General features: G+C 29.5%; 1 protein-coding gene across 6 annotated transcripts in view; it reads right to left on the reverse strand.

Moving 5' to 3' along the window:
* Window positions 1–21413, reverse strand: part of LOC100202383 (probable tubulin polyglutamylase TTLL9) — a 42324-nt gene that overhangs the window by 1381 nt on the left and 19530 nt on the right. For 2 of the 6 annotated variants that reach the window (XM_065819292.1, XM_065819291.1), the window contains exons 13-20: window positions 19543–19598; window positions 19366–19428; window positions 16526–16620; window positions 15643–15681; window positions 15448–15561; window positions 14522–14649; window positions 9748–9842; window positions 9013–9232 (exon numbers count right to left, since the gene is read on the reverse strand). In XM_065819292.1, the coding sequence (XP_065675364.1) occupies window positions 9125–9232; window positions 9748–9842; window positions 14522–14649; window positions 15448–15561; window positions 15643–15681; window positions 16526–16620; window positions 19366–19428; window positions 19543–19598 (698 nt within the window). In that variant the 3' untranslated portion in view covers window positions 9013–9124. Of the gene's footprint in view, window positions 1–7493; window positions 8634–9010; window positions 9233–9673; window positions 9843–10055; window positions 10112–14521; window positions 14650–15447; window positions 15562–15642; window positions 15682–16525; window positions 16621–19365; window positions 19429–19542; window positions 19599–21413 lie in introns of those variants that run through there. The other 4 variants (XM_065819293.1, XM_065819294.1, XM_065819290.1 and 1 more) reach the window with 4 other exon arrangements.

Consider the following 21413-nt stretch of genomic DNA (forward strand, 5'->3'; position numbering starts at 1 on the left):
ACACTCAATCATAAACCAATCATGCACCTCAAACAACAAATTATGTAGTTGCCTCAGTCGCAGTCTCAATTAATTTAAAGTCCTAACAAAGAGCTTTTTATTTGGTTTTATTTGGAACTGTACCCTCGTTTGGAGATAACAGGAAGTGTTGCACAGCCACTATCATAAAGGCGCAAGCAAATTCTTATGAGTTGAGTCAAAAAGATTCAAAATTCATCATCCTCGGCAAGAAACAATATAACACAGGTTTACATCTGCGCCAACCTAGTAGTTGAAAAAGAAGTATGTGTAAACAGAAAAATTCTGTTTACCCATAAAGTCTTTACATTGGAGATTTTTTACAAAACAGTAGCTGGATGCTGTAATCAAAAAAAGCAACAAATTTTCCCAAAATGGGTATTTTTATTGAGTATTTAAATTCTACAAGGTAGTAGGACATGGGGTAGGTTGTACTAGATTTCATGTTACCAGTAGCAGGGTGATCACGATAATCCTGAACCTGAAGTAGATAAAAAAAAAGGTAATGGTAACTAAGTACTTTTGTAAACAAAGTTCTGAAAAATTGCTCAGAAGATTTTGAATATACATTAGGAAAAAGATAGAGTTTTCATAGCAGTAAATAAACTATACCCAGTAAATGTTTTTGAAAAGGATTTTCAGTGAACCTATATAGACATTTTGAGCAGTTCATTGGAGTTTTGCTCATTGGAAACTTAATGGAGCATTAGTAGCACCCGCTATAAGTGGTTAGTTGATAACCTTCTAATATTATTATATAGTGACAAGTCATCACCATGCCACTTTTTGCGGCTGCTACACATAGTTCAATAAATTACTGATAAGTAAAACTCTATAAATATATACCAGAGCTTCGCAATACAAACTAGGTTACTAATTGCTAGGTAGTCAGTCAATTAGTTAACACCACACAAGAGGTTCAAACAGAACATAAATATGCATATAGTAACTTATAGGTCATTTAACACCCCGCCAGAGGTTCTAAGAGAACACAAACATACAACTAGCCACTTACGGGTGAGTCAATACCACGCCAGATGTTAAAACAAAAAACAAACATAAGTTTAAAATATAAGAACAATATATAAAATATAAACAAATATAATTTAAAATATAACATATAATATAAGTTTTAGTACACAACAACTAAGACATTTTTACCTATATAACTGATCAAAGTAGAATATGTATATTTTTCGGCAATAATTATAGCATATTTCAGCCACAGTTTGCCAATTCGACCCTACCCTCAAATTGAGGACAAAAAAAATGACAATATGTCTAGTAATCTAAAGACACTCGCGGTTTAATTGGCATAAAAGTAATAGTTACACCGTCCAAGAGAGAAAATTGAGTTAGAAATTAGATGGTCTTTGCAACATTTTAAACATAAAAAATATGCCGGTTGAATAAAATATCTGTCAATGTTTCATTTAGAGATTTAAGTATGATTTTTCATAGATTTTATATATTGTTGTTAAAATAAAACCAATGTTTTGTTCCTATTTTAGGCTCAAATATATCAACTAGAAAACAAAATTTTATACGTCATTTTTAGCACTATCAGTTTTTATACAAATAGCATCACAACTTTTAAAACTGTATAAGGACATAAAGTATTCAAAAGGTTTTCAGTAGAAAAAAGAAAGAAGCAATTATCTTTTCATTTGAGTGATTTATAGTGTTTCAAAGTGAGGCTACTAGAAGAACCGCTTTTACTGGTTTTGAAGAAATTTTTCTTAATTCTTTCAGTCTTGGATAGTTTTTGCGCCTGTAATTGTATTTTTTGCTTAATAAAGTTTTTCTGTTTTGATTAAAATAAAATTTTTACTGTGTTGAGAGTTTTTAAAATAGGTTTTTTTTAGTATATACTTAGTATATACCTATAATATAATTTTAAAGTTCCTCAAATCAAACAATTTTCAAAACTTAGTTCTCTACCTTGTGGAAGCAAGATTTTATCAAAAAAAGCACAATTTTAGATTTCCTTACCTTGGTGTTCCTGATGATGTTTGGAAAAATGGTAACCCATTTAAAAAACGCTATTACTTATAATTACTTTGAGTGACTTTTTGGTGTAACTTTTGCAAAATCAATCAATTTTTAAAAACTCGAAAAACTCAATGCATTAAAATTTTATTTGAATACTAGTTACCCAATTGAGTGAATTAATAAAAATATTTGATCACCTTTTAGGAAGAAGTTTGGAAACTTTTACTTATTTTAAAATGCAAGGTATTGAATAGATTTAGTGCTCCATTACAGGAAAAATGTCCAACTTTCCAAAACCTCATGACTGGCTGTAGAAGAACTGTCTACTTTCTGTGCATTAAAAAATGTGACAGATAAGTTACAGATTTCATGAAGGGGAGAATCAAGGCCCTGCTCAAACAACATATTGTATTCACTGATTCCAAGGTTTCATCAGGAATTTCAACTTTTTCAGAACAAACTTGCAAAAACTAGACAGTGACCAAATCAGCGGTAAACTCCCCAGACTGCCCGATTTTCAAAGCATAAAGATCACAAGAAAGTCCCCTAATTGTTCATGCTTCATTTGTCGAGTTGACAAAGTAAAGCATAGCATCAGGCTCCCCCTGACAAAGCAAAGCATCAGGCTCCCCCTGTTCATCATGTGCACCAAGCAGTAGTCCACAAAGTTCTTACCAGGCACAGGAAAAGATGTGCTCTTTTTACCTGACAATGCTCAAAAAGGGGTTTCCTCACCGGTGCACAAAACGTTCAAAATTTAAAAAATTGGAAAAAAGTGGTGCAGACTGACTCTAAAGTGGAAGAAAAACTGGCTGCATCTATCATTGAGCAAAATAATGCCTCGCCTAATGAAACTAAACGACTGATAAGAGCACAAGGTGGAAGACCAATGCTCCTTACTCTTGGACCTTTCAAGCAAAACTTAGAAAGGAAACCCATACTCTCAACAAGCGACATGGTTAAGATTCAAATCAACACTAGTCTTTCCAACAACAAAATTATCAACTTTTTCCAACAACATGCATCAACTCTCAACACGTCATATGTAGCAAGGTTGGTGAAATTAAACTTCAGGGATGAGTTTGCCAGTATCAGAAAGAAGTTAGAGTCCTTATTCGCCACAACAATATTCATGATGCTTCAAAAAAAGACTTATACACCACCAAGGTCATGCTTTGCATCAGTCTGTCTGAGTTTTTTACCTTGGTGTCAGAAGCAAGAGGAGTTTCCAAATCAGGCAGCATCACCGGGATTGTTGGTGGTGGAAACTTTTCGAAGTTTAGCTTGAGCATCATTGACACAAAGAAATTCCACGCACAGACTACAAATTAAAGGACAAAAACCCTCACAATTTCCACATCTCTGGATTCTGGTGTCAAGCAGTAACTAATTGTGGCTATATACAAAAACCTTACAGAAAACTACAAGAACCTCAAATCAATCCTTGTTCTTTTGGGAACTGTGAGCACACCATGCTTCATTGCGTGCGACATGAAAGTTGCTAACATTCTATATGGAATCCAGTCTCATTCCAGTTTACACCCCTCCTGCTGGTGGACATCACCTAAGAAAATTTGCAGTCGAAAAGAAAACCAAGAACAATCGAGGCAATAAAAACTCAACTCACAATTCACATTTAAGAGGAAGAAATTTGCAGACAAAGAAGTACTTGAAAGAATTTATGAGCCTCTCATCCGAGCATAGGATACTTCCAAAGCTGTTGGGGAACTTATTCCTCCAATGGAACTCCACCTTTTGTATTGTTGAGAAGAATTGAATGTTCAAACGGCCTTCAAAAATGCGTTTGAACATTCAATCCTTCTCAACAATACAGATCTTTTTAGTGAGCTTGTGACTAAACATCAAGTTGAACCTGAATTTTGTCAAAGCTTTTTAATAATTAAGAACTTTTTCAAGGCCAAGAACTTTGTCAAGGCTTTTAAATAGTTTTGAAGTGTTGTTTATTCTTGTTTTGGAAACAATCTGTCCCTAGATTTTGAGATTCACATCAACACATTTTAAGAATGCTACGTGACTCCGCCGGTCACAGTGACTCCAAAAGTTCAAGTTGTTTTCCACCAAATCAAAGAGCTTATCAAAATTTACATTACCGGGCTTGGTCGTTTTAGTGGGCATCTGAGACACTTTATTCAGTCTTCAGCTCCCACTGGGAAAAATACAAAAGAAGTTTGGACAACCCCAACATAGAGCAGTTATTTGACTGTATGCTAACTACAACAACAAGCATCTTTAGATTAAAAGCTGAAAAAGATAAATATCTTTGATTCAAATTTTTACAATATAAAATACAGAATATTTTATATGTGAAATTGCAATTATTGTTTTTGTAAAGCGTGTTTTGTTCAAAACAATTTAAAATCAGTTTTGTTGTAAGAAAAACGTTTTTATGTATTTTTAGAATTATTTATGATCAGAAGGAAAAAATAAAACTTTTCATGATGCCTTCGTTACTATGACTCAAGTTTTTATTGTGTACAAGCAAACCTGTTAAACCTGTTACTTAAAAAGCAATGAATAAAGCAGTAGACACCCCAAGTTTTTATTTTCCCGTATTTTTGTATCCTATTAAGCAAAAAATACAATTACAGGCACAAAAACTATCAAAGGCTGAAAGAATTAAGAAAGATTTCTTTAGAAACAGTAAAAACGATTCCTTTAGTAGCCTCACTTTGAAGCCCCGTAAAGCAGCTAAATGAAAAGATAATTGCCGATTCCTTTTTCTACTGAAAACCCTTTAAATACTCTCTGTCCTTGTTGTTGTTTTTACATTGACGAGGCATGATTGTGCCCAAATTTGTAAAAAAATTTTTGCATAAACGGCTGTTTTGTTAACTAATTGATCCCTATTCTCCCTTAAAAAAAACATAAATGATATTAAATTGTTGTATATTCAGCCCTTTTGTTTAGAGGTGAACCTTTGTATCATTTATTTCACAAAGGACACATTGTAATGTGATATATATATATCACATTACAATGTGATATATATATATATATATATATATATATATATATATATATATATATATATATATATATATATATATGTATATATATATATATATATATATGTATATATATATATATATATATATATATATCACATTGTAATATTACAAGTTTAACATCCAAATAACACATGTCAATATCACACATTTAAGATTAATTAATTACTTATTAAGAATTTTTATAACTTATTAATTATAATTTACTAAATAGCAAACAACAAAAATTATTTTGAGTAAAATTTATTCACACGACTCTTAAATATACTTATGTTAAATTTTATCATTACTCTCCAGTAGCGTAGCAAGGGTGGAATCGGGCCGCCCCAAACGGTGCTGTTTTATGGGTGGCAAATTTATTTTTTTTAAATCTAAAATTTATCTGTTATCATCTCAACCCGAATACTATAACACAGTACTTTTGGTTTACTTGACATTTTGGTTTAAAAAGCATCAAACTAGTTATTTTTATCTACAGTTTATTTTTTTAACCTCAACGACTTTGAAAACTTCTTTTTTTCCCCAGCGAAAATTTAAAACAAAAAGTAAAAACTTAAATAGGTAAAAGAAAAGAACAGAACATAGAAAAATTACTCAAAAATCTTAAAAGCAATTTACTTAAGAAGAAGAAAACAGATGTATTAGATACTAAACAGATGTACTAAATATTGAGGTACCCAAGAATTTAGTACATCTGTTTAAAATTTAGTACATCTGTATGCAATCATTTTTATTTTGCGTTTTTTCAGATTGTGGGAGTTGGTCCTTTGAGAAATAAATGATGCAAAGGTCTACCTCTAAACAAAATGATTGAATACACAACAATTTAATTTCATATATATTTTTTAAGAGAGAATAGTAATCTATTAGTTAATAAAGCAGTTGTTTATACAAAAAAATTTGTGATAATCTGGGCACAATCACGGATCGTTAATGTAAAAAAAAAGAAAAGCAGATAGCAGACGAAGAATTACATGATGCATCATTGTCGTATAAAAATGAGCTAAGAAGAGAAATATTTTTTCCTTTACTAGAATGATCTAGGAAACTGTTACAAGGTTTGAACAGCTTTATGTTTTTGCTGAAAAATAAGCCATTCTAATTCTATCAAATCCTAATTTCTGGGTTGCTAGACCATGATTACATTAATAGAGAAGAGTTCCTCTCTGAAAGGAAAAGACTTGAAGGTTTTGATTTTGTCGCCGAGATAAGATCACAAGATAAAACTAACATGGATGGATGGTGGTCCACTTAAACATGGATGGTGGTCCGTTAACTTTTGCAGTTCATTTTAAATTATAATTTTGAAAACTCAGTTCCTAATATAGTTATAATCCCACGAATTATTTCTTAGTTTTTAAAAGCAAAAACAGACAAAATATTACCTTAAATCTGCAATGAGTAGGGGAGACTGGTTCTCCTAGGGACGTTTTTAGGTTAATGAGTGTAATTTTTCATCGGGATTATAACTATATGAATATAATTGAACTTTTGAAAACTGTATATGAAAGTATGGTCCTTTGTGCACTTTTGATGAGAATCTCTGCTTTATAATATAATTTTTTAGTACTTTTTTCAAGCCGCAAAATGAGGTCTGACTTTGTCCCTAGGTAAAACATGGGGTTGTACCTAGGGACATAGGGGGTTGTACCTAGATACGGCGGTTGTACCTAGGGATGCTGGGTAATCGAATACTCAGATTGGCTTCTATTGAGCTAATATTTATAAATAAAAAAGAACCTGTAAAAAATCCTTAAAGGAAACTAAAACAATGATACAGATCGTTAAAAGAACAACTTATTTGTTGTGAAATTCAAAATAGTTATAAAAACTACACTAAAGTATATAAAAAATAGTGAGATCAATTTTTCCAGAACAAACAAATATTTAAATTGTAAATAAACATTATATTTAAAATAGTTAACACTAGTAGATGAAAAAAAGTGATATCAATTTTTCCAGTACAAAAAATGATTGAATTGAGAAGCAGCAATATATTTTGAATAGTTAAAACTTATAGATAAAAATGTAACATCAGCATATCCAGGGCAAAAATATTTTAATTAAGAAACAACAGTGTTTGAAATAAAATAGTTAACAATTATAGGTCAAAAATTTTTCCAGAATAAAAAATACTTTAATTAAGAAGAATCTTAATTAAAAGACTGGTTCGTTGGGTTGTAATCTTCATCTGCAGCACTATCGTCGCTAATAGCATTTAAACATCTTTTACAAATAAATTCAAATGGCACAATACCAGGCCCTGCACATTTTACACAAACTGCATTTCGGCAGACTATGCATTTAATCCATTTATCATCATTTTGTATTATATTGTGACAAACACAGCAAAATACTTATTTCGAGGAACATGAAGATGATCCCACTAAACGGATTGTGTTTTTTGTTTTCGATTTATACTTTTTAAAAAACTTTATTTTTCGGCGGTATTTCCCGTTTTTGTTTTTTCGATTTATCGTTACAAGTTGTTTTCTTTCTTTTCCTCTCCTCTATTTCCTTTTTTTCTGGCGTGTCAGTAACAATACGTGCTTTACCCTTACGGGAAGGTTTATTGTTTGTCCTTGGATCAGCTTTAGGTAATGGCATTATATCGAAAGGAGACACAGATTTTAGATTTGTACAATCAGATTTTGGCGGTGTTGAAAGAAGTGAGCCCTAAGACGACGTAGGTGAGTTATTATCTTCTGATGTTAGTGGTCTATAAATCATACTTGATGGCAAAAGTGAGCCCTGAGACGATGTAGATGGGTTATTATCTTCTGATGTTAGTGGTCTATCAGTCACGCTTGATGGCAAAAAGTCTTCCTCCGAAAATATATCGGGATTCAGTGGATAGAGGCCACAAACTTTGAAACCATTTATTATATTGGATGATGTAAACGCTTTTGTGTATGCCATTCCAGCCAGTTCTGCAATGTGATAAATAGTAATAGGCTTTCCTGCGTTTTCTGATGATATCATAAAATTGGTTACAGCGTTATTGTAATGTGTTTTAAATGGACTAAAGGCGGTTTTATCTAACGGCTGCATCTTATGTGTAGTATGCGGGTAAAATGTCACCAAATGAATGCCATTTTCTTTGGCTTTGCCAATAGCATCAATAGAAATGTGACTCGCGTGATTGTCCATTAATAAAACTACCTGGTTATCCTTACTTGGATGAGCATGCGCTATGAAATGATCCAAAAATTCACTAAATGTCCTTTCGTTCGACCAACCAGAGGGATTTGCTGCCCCAATTGATCCTGGAGGAGCTCCTCTCATCATTGTCATTTGTATATATTTGACTCGAGCTTCTTTGTTGTTAATCCAAAATGAAGTTGAGAAGCTTTTTGAACATACTCAAGCAGTAAACACTCTTCGCTATGAGTAAAAACTTTCCAATGTGTATAATTTGTTTCATACGAGTAATTTTCAGCTCCAGATTCCTTAAATTTTTTGACTTGGCGGCAAAGCATCGATCTTGATATTCCATATTTTTTTGCTGCGCCTCTGACTGTATTTTTATTTGCAATTATTTCCTTCACAGCCTACTCCACAACTTCTTCAGCAAACAAAATAACGTATTCGTATAAACTAGGAAATATTTTGTTAAATATATTATAAGAGCGAAATTAAAAAAGAAAAATGTTAAAAAACTTACGTAAAAAAGTTGTAAAATCAATTTTTAATCACCACTTTGCAACGCTTCAAACCAACACGATGACACTTCGGCTGTCAACTGACCTCAAGAGGTGGAGTGTTGCCAAAAAATGCAAAAAATATTATGCTCTCCTACAAAATTCTCAAAATATTTGAGAGGCCCTAGGTACATGGCGTCCCAAGGAGAACCAGTATCCCCTACCCTGCATTTATTCAAAGTAAATTTTTTACGATTAAAAATCATGTTATAATAATCATATATCTAAATAACTGTTTTGATAAATGTTGTTCTTTTTATGAAGGGCGGCGAAAATCAGACTCCACCTCGAGCGGCATAAACCCTTGTTACGCCACTGTTACTTTCAGAGTTCGCTTATTCGAAATACCTATAATTCTATATATATACATTTAGAATTATTTCTATGTTAATAAAAGTTTAATTTTTTAATACAGGTATATTCAGGTATAGGCAATTTTTTTACTACAGGTGTATTCATACCTATTTTTCCGTTTTCCCCATGCATGAAAGTTATCTAAAACATTAAAAATTGCCACGTATATCCATCAGAAGTTTTAAAAATAACTTTTTAAAAACGAAAAAAATATCACGCAAAATAAATATTAGTCTGAACTTTTATAACAAAATATTATGTATGTATATGAGGAGTGGACTTGCAAAACCTGATAATTCACTTTTTTGTCATTTCGAGATAATTGGCAAAAACAAAAAATAAATTATCAGGTTTTGCATGGACTACTTAATTTTAACCACTGAATTTGTGATAGAAATATTGGATTCTGCATGTCCTGAATTATTTTCCTGATGCAAACTTACAAGAGCTATCCAGTGGTGTGCGCAAGTCCGATTTTTTGAAAAAGTGAATTATCACGTTTTGCAAGTCCATTCCTCATATGTTTAATGTCAAAATATTATTTTTACATAAAACAAATCTTTATTAAAGAAGAAAGAAAAATTTGTATTTTGATAGAACTTTTTATTTCAATAAATAATTATAAGTTAAAAAATCTCAAAAGAAGAAAATCAAACATTTATTTTTTGACAATCTTGGAGCTCAGAATGCTTTACGACTTGTGCATTTTTCCATAATGATTTCAACTGCTCGGTTCTGTTGTTATAGCAACCTGAAATTAAAACAATTTTAAATGAGGTCGGACATAAAATTACGTCACGAACTAGGAGGAGAAGGTATTCGACTTTGTAACGAAACAATTGTTTAATTATTAATTGTAACAAGTTTATGAGCAAAAAAGTTCAGAAGTTCAAAACTTTTTCTATTTACATGCTTAAAAGTTCACAAACAATAAATCAATTTAATTTCCCTAAGTATACATTACCTACAAAAAGAAAGAAAAGAAAGCTACTGCCACGATGGCGACCCGTAGTAATAAACCTAAAAATAAAGCTTTGCATGAGCATTTTTTATATTTGCCTTTTTCAATTTTTTGTTAAAAGTTGCGTTTAATTATGCAATTTTGCTTTCATTGCAAACATTAAATTACAACACTGCAATGCGTTTTCCTATTGGAACTATAATAAAATATTACTTAGTATTAAATTTCTTTCTGATTCCTTTAACTATTGCCCAATCAGACTTTTTATTACTAAACAACGTCATTAAAATTTAATGACAAATTTTTAATATCTCATTTTGAGCATAACAATTCTATTGTGCATTAGATGGAAGTGGTGACGCAAATGTTTGGCATGTTTGACTTCTTCTTAAACTTTTTTTTAAACGGTGTATCTAGGAAAGATTTTGAAACCATTGAATCATTTCCTTTTAATTGTAGTATCAAGGTCGTCCTTATTGGACAACATTTATTTTTAGTAACTTCTAGGGTACAACAACGTTTTATTCTTCGTCCTGCGCTGTTTCTCATTAGTATAGGTAATCATCCTGAAAATCTTATCTCTGAAGTGGTTTATGTCATTTAGCTTTGACAATAAGTCGTCACTTTTTGATTATTTAAAACAGACAGCTAGTTATGAATTTGATCTTTCTTCAGTGACTGGTGAACTTTAACCCAAACAATACTAAGCAGTGAATTGGCATATATATATATATATATATATATATATATATATATATATATATATATATATATATATATATATATATATATATATATATATATATATATATATATATATATATATATATAATTAAATCAAAAAACCATTGACCCTGCAGGTCAATGGTTTTTTGATTTAATTTACGGTCTGTGTCACATTCCTTTGACTTACATCACCTTTGATCCACTTTTCCATCCCTTTAAAAGGAATCTTAGCTACCTTGAACAGGATCCAGTTCTGAAAATCTACGTTCAGTAAGTTCAGTAAAAATAAGTTCAGTAAGCATTTTTGACCTACATATAATAACTGTTAGCTTCGGTCTTCCAATATAAAACTGTTGAGGAACATCATATTTGACCATCTTCTCCAACGTTTTCTTTATCTCCTCTTGAAAATCATTGTCAGCTAGGACCAATATAATTAACTGTTTTGTTAAACACTTAACATAGTGTGCATTGTGTACAAAAGACCTTCTTAGTTTTGGGTAGTATTCCCTAATTTCAAACAATAATTTAAAAGCAGCACAATCCTTTAAAAATTAGACATCATAGCATATAGAAATAAAGAATCCCACCATCTTTACCATCTTTTTCTTTTCCTTATTCATTACTGGGACTATAATCTCAGTTATGCTCGTGTTCGGCGAGTATAGAGCATCTGCCATGAGCCATTAGAATAAACTATTATTAAGTATATAAGAAAAACTAAAAAACAAGTTTTCCCTTAAAACAAAAATTATTGATAATATACTTTAACTGTATCTGGCATGTAAATGGATCTAGCTTCTTGGCAGAATAATGAAAATGAAACCCAAATACACTTACTCTTAAAATGACAACAAGCAGTCAACGACCTCTATCAACGCCCTCTTGCCTAACTACAGTGTATCCCTAGCAAGGTTGTACAAGGATGATCTAATCTGTGGCTCATTCCAATCAAACCTGGTGATTTCCACAAACAACTTTTTTTTAATTGACCTAAGACGTGTTACATTTTGTTATTATTTTAAGCATAAAAACATGATATAAGTACAAGATAAGCATAATGTTTAGTTTTACTCTAAATAATGCATGCTTTTGAGCACAAATCGATTAATACTCCTGAAGGTACTCACTTCATGCATGAAAACCATTTCATTGCGCTGCAAAATAAAAACATGTACATGTTCATTTTGAAAGCTTTAGCCTCCTAAATTTTTTGCATAAGCATACCAAAACCTGTTTCCTAGATTTCATAAGCTTATAAAAAATTAAGCACGAATCACATTAATAATAATATTATAAACTTAGGAATTATCAATATGTTTATTAAAAAGTATAATATAAAACTGTCCATACAAATTAATCAAAAATTGACATTTTGAGCCTCAGATTTTAATTTTGAACCTCAGAGGACTTGAGAGAATGTGAAAAATTTAAGAGCCATCCTAAAGAAAAATGTTTATACATATGACCACATTAAGTATTGTAACTTCAAACAATTTGCGAAAAAAAGAGCTAAACATTTGTTAAAACTTGAAACTATTTTTTTTGTTCTTCGTCTCCCCAATGTCAGGGGATCACTACAGTCAAGAAGGCTACTTTTATTTTTATTCAGTCTTTTTTTATTTTGGTTACTACACTTTCTGAACCATTTAACTCCGGAACAGAATTCCTGCAGAATAACTGCAGAATTTTTTTTAATCAGGATAATTCTTTATTTTTAAATATATTGTTTTAGGTTAATACTAATGGCTAAAAACTTATATGCATCGAGTGACTTGACTAGACCATGAATAGATTATATCTAATAGACAAAAATTCCATTAAATTTTTCTTCGTCACTTTAATACCCTTAATATATCATATTTTTTTTAAATTTAATTTAAAATTGGTTTTTTAAACCAATTCTCATCTTGTGTAAAAATGCATCAAATGAGAAACTTTGTTATCTAAAAGTTTTAATTTTTTTCTTTTTAAATAAATGCCATTAATATGGCTGATCTGATTCTAAATAAATGCCATTGGCTGATCTGATTCTAAATAAATGCCATTGGCTGATCTGGCTGATATGACTGATCTGATTCTAAATTATATCATTTTTTCCTTTTTTGTTGAAAAAACCATTTAGATAATTTCACACCAGATGATGGCCTATAAAGTTTTACCTTACAATCTTTTTTCCTTTTTTTAGCTTCTTAAAAAAAGTTAAAAATCTCTTCTTATTAGTTGGTATTGCAAGTCAGGTTGCCTGCCGATATTTTAATACAGTTTTTCCTGATTTCCCCTGTTATTTCCCTACCTGTTTATCGTGATTTAATTTTAAGCTACCAAAACATAACTCCAGAAAAAACAGAATTAGATCCTTTTAGAAATCGCTCTTCTATTGCAAAAATATAAAATTTTATATTACTTGTATGATATACAACTTACATAAATCACGTAAGTTTGATGATGAGCCATTCTCCCTGATAACTCCATTATATTTCCAAAATTCAACACAATTTCCCTGATTGTTCCCTGGTTTTTTTTGCAGATACCTGAACCTTCTGACTTTTCCCTTTTTTTCCCAGATCTGGCAGACACTGCAAAAAATGCTCTATGTATTTTGCATCCAATGCAAAAAATGTTTTATGTATTTTGCAACCAATACATTGTAGAAGAAACAAATTGTTGTTCATTACATTCGAAATATTTTTTTGGTATTGCTGCTAACAAACATCTACTTGTTTGGCAGCATGTCATCACACTGAGTTTATTTCAATAACTTTGTTTAAGAAAAACAAAGGACACACTGATTGGATAGAAGAAAAAAAACTAAATCTCATGTTCAATTCATGGGAAAATATGCAGAAGAATACCTCTATATTATTTCACACAGTAACATCTGCTTTCCTTGGATTAATAAAAAATAATAGTTTTAATATATAAATTTTATTTCAAAAACTTATTTATACAGAACAAATTAAGGCCATATGTGATCTTAATTCGTTCCATATAAGTAAAATACAAGTAAATAATATCAGGAAGGAGTGAACCGGAAAAAGCTTTACAAGCTGTTACAAGGGAGGAGTGAAAAAAGAAACTGGCAATAATTGGGTGGTGTAATTGCTGGACAACCTCTAATACTTATGAACTTTAAATACCTTTCAAACTATGTATTATTATTTATTATTTTATTTATTAAAAACAATATTTATTAGTTTAAAATATTTCTGCTTACTTTGAATATTACGCATAAAACTTTAGATAGAGTTGTTAGAAATCATAGTAAAATATTTAAGTTAAAGCAAACAAGAATTATCATATTTTTAAAAATTAAAGCTAATAAATTATAGAGTTGTTAATGAATAATAAGTGTCTAAAAGAATAATGGGTGTCAACGTTACCTCATAGGGTGTCACACAAAGGATATAAAATTGGAGTAATTGTAATAACATTTATGTGTGACAAGAGTGAACATAGCTCTATGTAAGAGACAACGATTACAAATTAATATTATTAAGTATAGCACTACATAAAAACAAGTATTTTGATTAGTCTATGTATAGAAATGGAGGTCTATTATAGAAAATATGCCTCATTGGAGATGTCTAACAAAGCAGATGTAAGTGTACTATACCATATATACTAAATATAAATATGGCTCACTTTTGTAATTAAACTACAATTAGGAAAAAAAAAATTTTGAAAATAATGAATTCTTTTTCGGAAAACAATAGTCTTAAAAAATAAAAAAATTTCAATACCTAGAAATGTGTTTGAAATGGGCAACAAAGAAGACCCAAAATCATTTATAGGTAAATCATCAGGAAAAACAGGTCCATCATTCCACATTAGGTCAAATCCACCAACACGCTTCTCTTTTCCAGTAAGTCTAAACACACACATAACAGATCGAATAATGTTAAATGGCCTTACAAACAAAGTGAAATATCAAAATAACTAATGAAATAATATAATAATATCACTATATTATAGTTATAAATGTAAATTAAAATTTTAAAAATAAAATTTAATTGTTAAAGTTTGATACCAGGTCTATCTGTAGTAAAATGTAAGATCAAAATAAGGCGTTAATTATTTCATGCAAAACAACAGCAAAAAAAAAAAAAAAAGATTTAAACTTTTTACAAGCACAAAAAAACTCAAATCCAATGGTGTATTGCTTAAAAAAACTTTTTGTGAAACATTCAAAAAAAAATTTCACAACTGAGTCGCACACAACATTTTTACACTTTCATTTATTGCAGTCACACACAACATTTCTTTAATCATTGTGAAATTGTTCAGTCTAATTAACGTATTCAAATTAGTCATACTTATTGCGTTTTTAAAATTTGATTTATGAATAAACAATTGAAAAATTTAGATTTAAAATTTCCAGTATTATTAAATTGCTCATTAAACTTGTTTTTTATTTGATTAACACTGATTATTTTTAGTTTAAGATAAATTAAGTTAGATAAATTTCATATTTTCTGTTAATATTAACTTTAGTAACTCTGGACCTAAAAAAATAGGTATTCATCCCCAATTACTTTTTTTTTGACATAAATACAATTCATTCAATGTGTATTTTGAATTATACAGCTAATGATCTGCATTTACAATAGAAGCAATGTGAAACACAAACTATTGTTTCACAACTAAAACCAATAAGTATGAAACTAGCCTTCCTTCCATGTCAAGAACATTGAGAACATCAGACAACATGGCTACTTTTATATTATAATCAGTTTGATTACTAGCAGTTAAGGAGGGTGAAGCATTGATTTCACAAAGCCAACTAAAAAAGAAGTAGTAACATTTTAACCATATACTTAAAAAAACAAAAGACAAGTTACAACAAGATTACTAAATGACTTACGGCTTAAGGTCAGCGTCTATTAAAATATCATATCCATACCTTTTTGTACATAGTTAAGATGTTAAGAAAAACTTATAATCAAACCTGCTAAACTAAAAACTATAAAATTATAAATGTTTGTTTATATAAGCAGTGTAACATCATACTGAAATAACCTACTGCCACAGGGCTTTAGTACACAGATCATTTATCTTATAGCTTCTTGCCACTACATTAACTGAGGGTTTGGGATGGGGCAGCATTCTTTCTTTTATTATTCTTTTTTTTTTTCTTTTTCTAAAAAAGGTCTATGCAATAAAGATAAGCAAAGCTAGTAAGCAATTGCTTATTTATACACTTTATAGTAAATGCATGATGATACATTATACTGAAAAAGCCATAAGTTTCTATACATAAATCAAATTAGGGTTTAGGTACAAAAACATCCATTACAAAAAAAAAAATTCATTCTTTTTTAATTTCAAAAAGTGTAGAGATCAAGGTCTGCAATTTGGTTAATTAATAGCCAGCAGGAAATATAAGTATCATGTCAACCTTAATATGCAGAGTAGATATTGCTTAATAAGAAGATAAATCAATTTCATACATAATAAACTTTCATATAACGTGACTATTTAAAATAAATATTTTTGAAAGTAAAATTTGTAAACAAAACAAACACTTAATACCTTAAAATAATTACACTTAACACCGTTCAATAATTACACCTAACACTCTTAAATAATTACTTAAAACAATTTAATTTAACTTGGAATTTTAAATAAGAAGCAATTATTCAAATAAAAATTTTTTTTAAAAGAATCAAATCATATCAAGCACTATAAATCAATGTTTCTCACTCACAAGTTTTTCTTTCTGTTTCATCTTCAATAAAAAAAGATACAACTCAAAGCAATGCTTGTCATTAATCATCACTCGCTGCACACTTTGTAAACTTTTTATAAATATAATATCCATCAAACGAAACAAATCCTTGACCTAAAATTCAAAATCAAAACTTTTACTCAAAAAATTTTTTTATCAGTTTTCAAAAAACATTTTTTGACAATATCTTATATCTTTTAACTTTTTGCAATAACAATAAAATCGTGAATAAATGTTGTTTTTGTAGCATCATTAACAACATCTATGTTATTGATTGATGCAATACATTCTTTTAGAATAATGATTGCTAGATTTTATAACTCTGACCTTATTGGCTGTGCCTTTTTGTTAGTGGCACTTAGCAACTCTTTCTATTATCTCCTAATAAGAGTTCTAAATCTCAGGTAAATGAGTCTAAAGCCAACAGATGGTAAGGTTTTCTAACTCTGTGATAGCTCTTAAAGAAGCTGATTACATCAACAGGTTAAAATACCAGAATATTTACAGTGAAATGTTGCACATGGACCCTGATAGAACTTTTGGTATGCAATGTCAAAACCACAAAAAGAACCATATGTTATGACTTTGAGTTAATTAGCTGGAATGAAGCAAATGCATAGCTTATTGCCTAGGGTGTTATGCACAATCTGTGATTAACTTAAATTCTCTATTAAATAAAAACATGAATAAACTACCTAAAAATATTAAAACAACTAAAACAACATTACCACCAAATTGTTCAAACCTATCTTTTACAAATACTTGTTTTCTTCAAAGTAAATTTTAAAAATTTTACCATCTGCAAAATTCATTAGAGCTACTTGCTTTGTGAAAGTGATTTAAATCTGGCTGTTTTATTGCCTGGGCCATTTAGCAACCTTAAAAGTAATTATTCAAAACAATCGTGATTGCTAATTTTTATATTTCTGAGTAAAAGTTTTTATGAAAAAAATTTTCATCATGTTTTATGACAATGTTTAGACAAAATAACATTGCTAGCCAAATAATAATTTTGGTTATTTGACTGTTAGGTCAGGCAAAGCCAATTTTTAAAATTACAGTGTGTACACTTTTAGACAAGAAATTATCAAGAAATGCTTATCTTTAAAATTTGTCTATTTGTAAACACTTTTGAAGTTGATTAAATAAGTAATGTACTTTATTTACTTCATTTTTATTATTTTTTAAATTTGGCATATAATAAGTGCTTTTATCTTGTATTTGTATTAGTTGAATAAACAACTGTTTTATACAAATAATATACAAAACATGCTAGTTATGAGAATCTTAGTGAACTTTATCACTTTTGTTGCACTAAATTTTATTTCTGCAGAAAATTTTCTTTATCTGGTAAGTCAGAGTTAATTTGCACTGTAGCTTAGAACAGGCAGCCAATAAGAATCTCTCATTTTTGGCAAAAAGATTACACTGGCTGGCAAATTTTAATCCAAACAAAACTCAGTTGCTTACTGTTAATAATTATTGTAATTTTGTTGACACTCCATTGACTCCTATATTGACGAACTGCATTTCTGCCATCTACTTAGATTATCCTTTACTACTAACCTCTCCACCATTTTTAATTGTAACAATTGTAATTGTAATTGTAATATTCAATTGATTGCAAAGTTAACATCTGTTAAAGTTTCTTTATAGCACTCACCATTTTCTTTATGCCAGCTAAGAAACCCCAAAAGTTCAAAAGATAAAAAGAATTCACTGTCTTTGTATTTCATTTGTATCACAGCATTTTCTTGCAGCAGTAGTTTAAAAGATTCTTGTTCAGCTTCATCAACTTTCTTTAAAGAGAAAATATTGAATAAACCGAAATGGCTTTCCATACTGCAATTTCCATCATCTTGGAAGTTTAATGAGACTGCAAGTTAACCAGCGCTTTAAATAATATTCCATACTCAATCAGTTATGCTAGTTTATTATCATAATGAAATTAAGACATAGACCTTTAAGATGACTTGAAATCTCATTTGTTCCTAAAAATACTTAAGTATCTTTCTGTAGATTCCTAGATGTTTTTATATACACCTCCAAATTTGTTATATATATAGGTGTTGTTATGTTATCATTTGGTACACCTCCTTTATTTTTATCTACTAATTAATTGAAAAATTGATGCCAACAAAACAACTTTTGTTTTTAATAACAATCTTATAAAAAGTAATAAAAATTTATGAAATTGTTATTAAATCCTTTATTTTATTAAAAGGATTTTTTTTAACAATCCTTTTATTAAATATGCTGCACAAAACCGCATTTTTGATTAACTTAGTTTATATCTTCTTTGATTAACTTAGTTTATATCTTCTAACTTAGAATAATAAGTTCTTGCTCTAATATTTTATGACTTGGAATGATCAGTTCTGATTCTATCATCCAGAATACCCTGTTTGAAGATCTTATTACAAATGCTAAAAAGTTGATTTAATTCTGTGAGAAAATTTTGTTTAAACACTAACAGCTTATCAGGTATCCCAGTTTAGAAAAACAATTTTTTTAAATATTTTTATATTCTAAATGAAGTTTAATTTTTTCAGTTTTTATGATGTATCCAGAAATTTCTTTCACAATTTTCTTACCAAACCCAGCATTAGCCCAAATTTTTTAAACTTTACATCCCAAATAATGTTATTCCTGTTAACTTCACAAAATGTATAAAAGTCTAAAAACTTCTTATAAACTTACAAAGTAACAATTCTAGTTAAACTGGTAATATTAGAAAACTGGAAAATTATTGTTAACAGGAAAGAAACTTAATGATAGTGTTGTTCACAATAAAAAAATTGGAACACCCTATTTTTTTTTTATAGATAAAAAATATTTAAATAGATTTGTAAATTTTACCGCTTGCACACCATGTTTAGCAGTTAGGTACAAACGAAGCTGATGTATTGACCATTTTGAACCCTATGATGATGTAACGAGGAAATATAAATAAATGTATAAGTAAACTTTATATAAAAAGGAAATTAAAAAAAAAATCACTGTCAGATATAAAAGATTATAAGATAAAAAAAATACCTCAGGATCATAGTCTGGAGCTGTTTTTTGTATAGCTACATTAGTTAAATGAACAACTATAAAAAGTTAAGGAATAAATAACTATTAAACAGAAATATATATATAATCAAGATCAACAATAGAAAGTGCACAAAACAGGTTTCAAACATAACAGTTTTCAGAACTCCATTTTAATGATAAGCTGATTTTTTTTTTAATAAAAAGTTTTCAAAACTGTATAGCAATAAACAATGCATTTGTAAAAACATTAGAGAATGTAACAGTTCTTAAAATTGTATGTAGTAAACATAATAGTTCTTAGAATAGCTTTCTTTACAAACAACTTCAAATGATCTAACCTATAAGTTTCTTGTTGCATTTTTAATAAAAAGCATATGAAAATCATGTTTGCACTCGCCAATCATGTTCAACAAATTTTGAATTTTGTTTGTTGCTTTATTGCTTTTAGATTAAAACATAAATTTATTAAGTAACTTCTGTAATACAACTCCATAAGTAACTTCTGTAATACAACTCCATAAGTAACTTTTGCAATACAACTTTATGTTCAAAACTCATTTTGAAAAGAATATGAAGAAGACAAAGAATGTTGTCCGAGATATATTTATACTTCTTGCAAAACAAATTTACATAATTTGAACAAATTTTTTATTTTTAAAAAAACAAACAATTTTTAGGCATAAATTTTGTTAAGGTTATTAGCATTATTACCATAATTGAGCAGGCAAATTAGAAATGCTCATCATTACCACTAGAGGCTAAAAGAAACGCTCATCATTACCACTAGAGGCTAGAGGAAATGCTCATCGCTACAATTATCAGGTATGGAAACAATAAAAGCATTTAAAACACTATGCAAAACAGCATTAAAAAATTGTTATAGAATTTGCATTAAACAGTTTAAAGTAGTTTTCTCTTCTTTTTTTTTTTTTCAATTTTCATTTCTCTTTTTTTTTTTTCAATTTCTTGTCATTTTATCGTTAGTTTTATTAAAATCAAAACCATCAATTATAAAAATTAATTATTGTTTATAAAATTCTAAGAAATTACAAATTAAAAGTATTTTTTGGTATAGCATTTTAAAAGTTATATTAAAACACTTTCCAAAACTCAAGAAAAAATAATTAACTAAAAAAAGTTAGAGTGAACCCAAAATATCCCTGGCATTTTTAGGAAAGATTTTTTGAAGAAAGTTTGCTTGATCTTGATCTATGTAACTAATTTAAAATTTGTTACATTTCCACCAAGATAAAAAACAACAAGCTGGCAAAGATTTTTATAATCACCTCTTGCAAAAGAATTTTTGAGCAGAGCTTTTAAACAGAAAGTAAGGGCATCTTTTGCAAAAGTGTACAACACTGAATCAACTTCTAGGTTATCCCAACTCATTTTTAGAGTGTATTAACATCCCTTTAACAGGGTTGTTATGCAGGCATCACATATATGAGCTGCATATGTCTCACTTCATGGAAGTACTCACAAGAAAGATAAAAGGTCCCCATAGAGCATTATATAGAGCGTTCACTTCTGTACAAACATTGTTCCACATTTTTTTTAACTATAAATATAATGCTCTATGGGGACCTTTTGTCTTTCCTGTGAGTACTTTCATGAAGTGAGACATGCAGCTCATATATGTGATGTCGGCATAACAACCATGTTAATAGGGATGTTAAGTTTTTCGCTCAGCAATTGAATTGCTCAAGCATATTTCCCTATGTTACTACTGGTTGTATCACAGCAGCAACCAAACAGTTGATTATCACACGCGTAATATTCTTATAATTTTATTAGTTCAAATGCCTGACATGCTCCAGTACCATTTTTAAATTAGACAAGCCCAAGCAATATATCGTCGCAATCTGGAGCAT

This window comes from Hydra vulgaris, chromosome 15 (assembly GCF_038396675.1).
Source record: "Hydra vulgaris chromosome 15, alternate assembly HydraT2T_AEP".
Lineage (NCBI taxonomy): Eukaryota > Metazoa > Cnidaria > Hydrozoa > Anthoathecata > Hydridae > Hydra > Hydra vulgaris.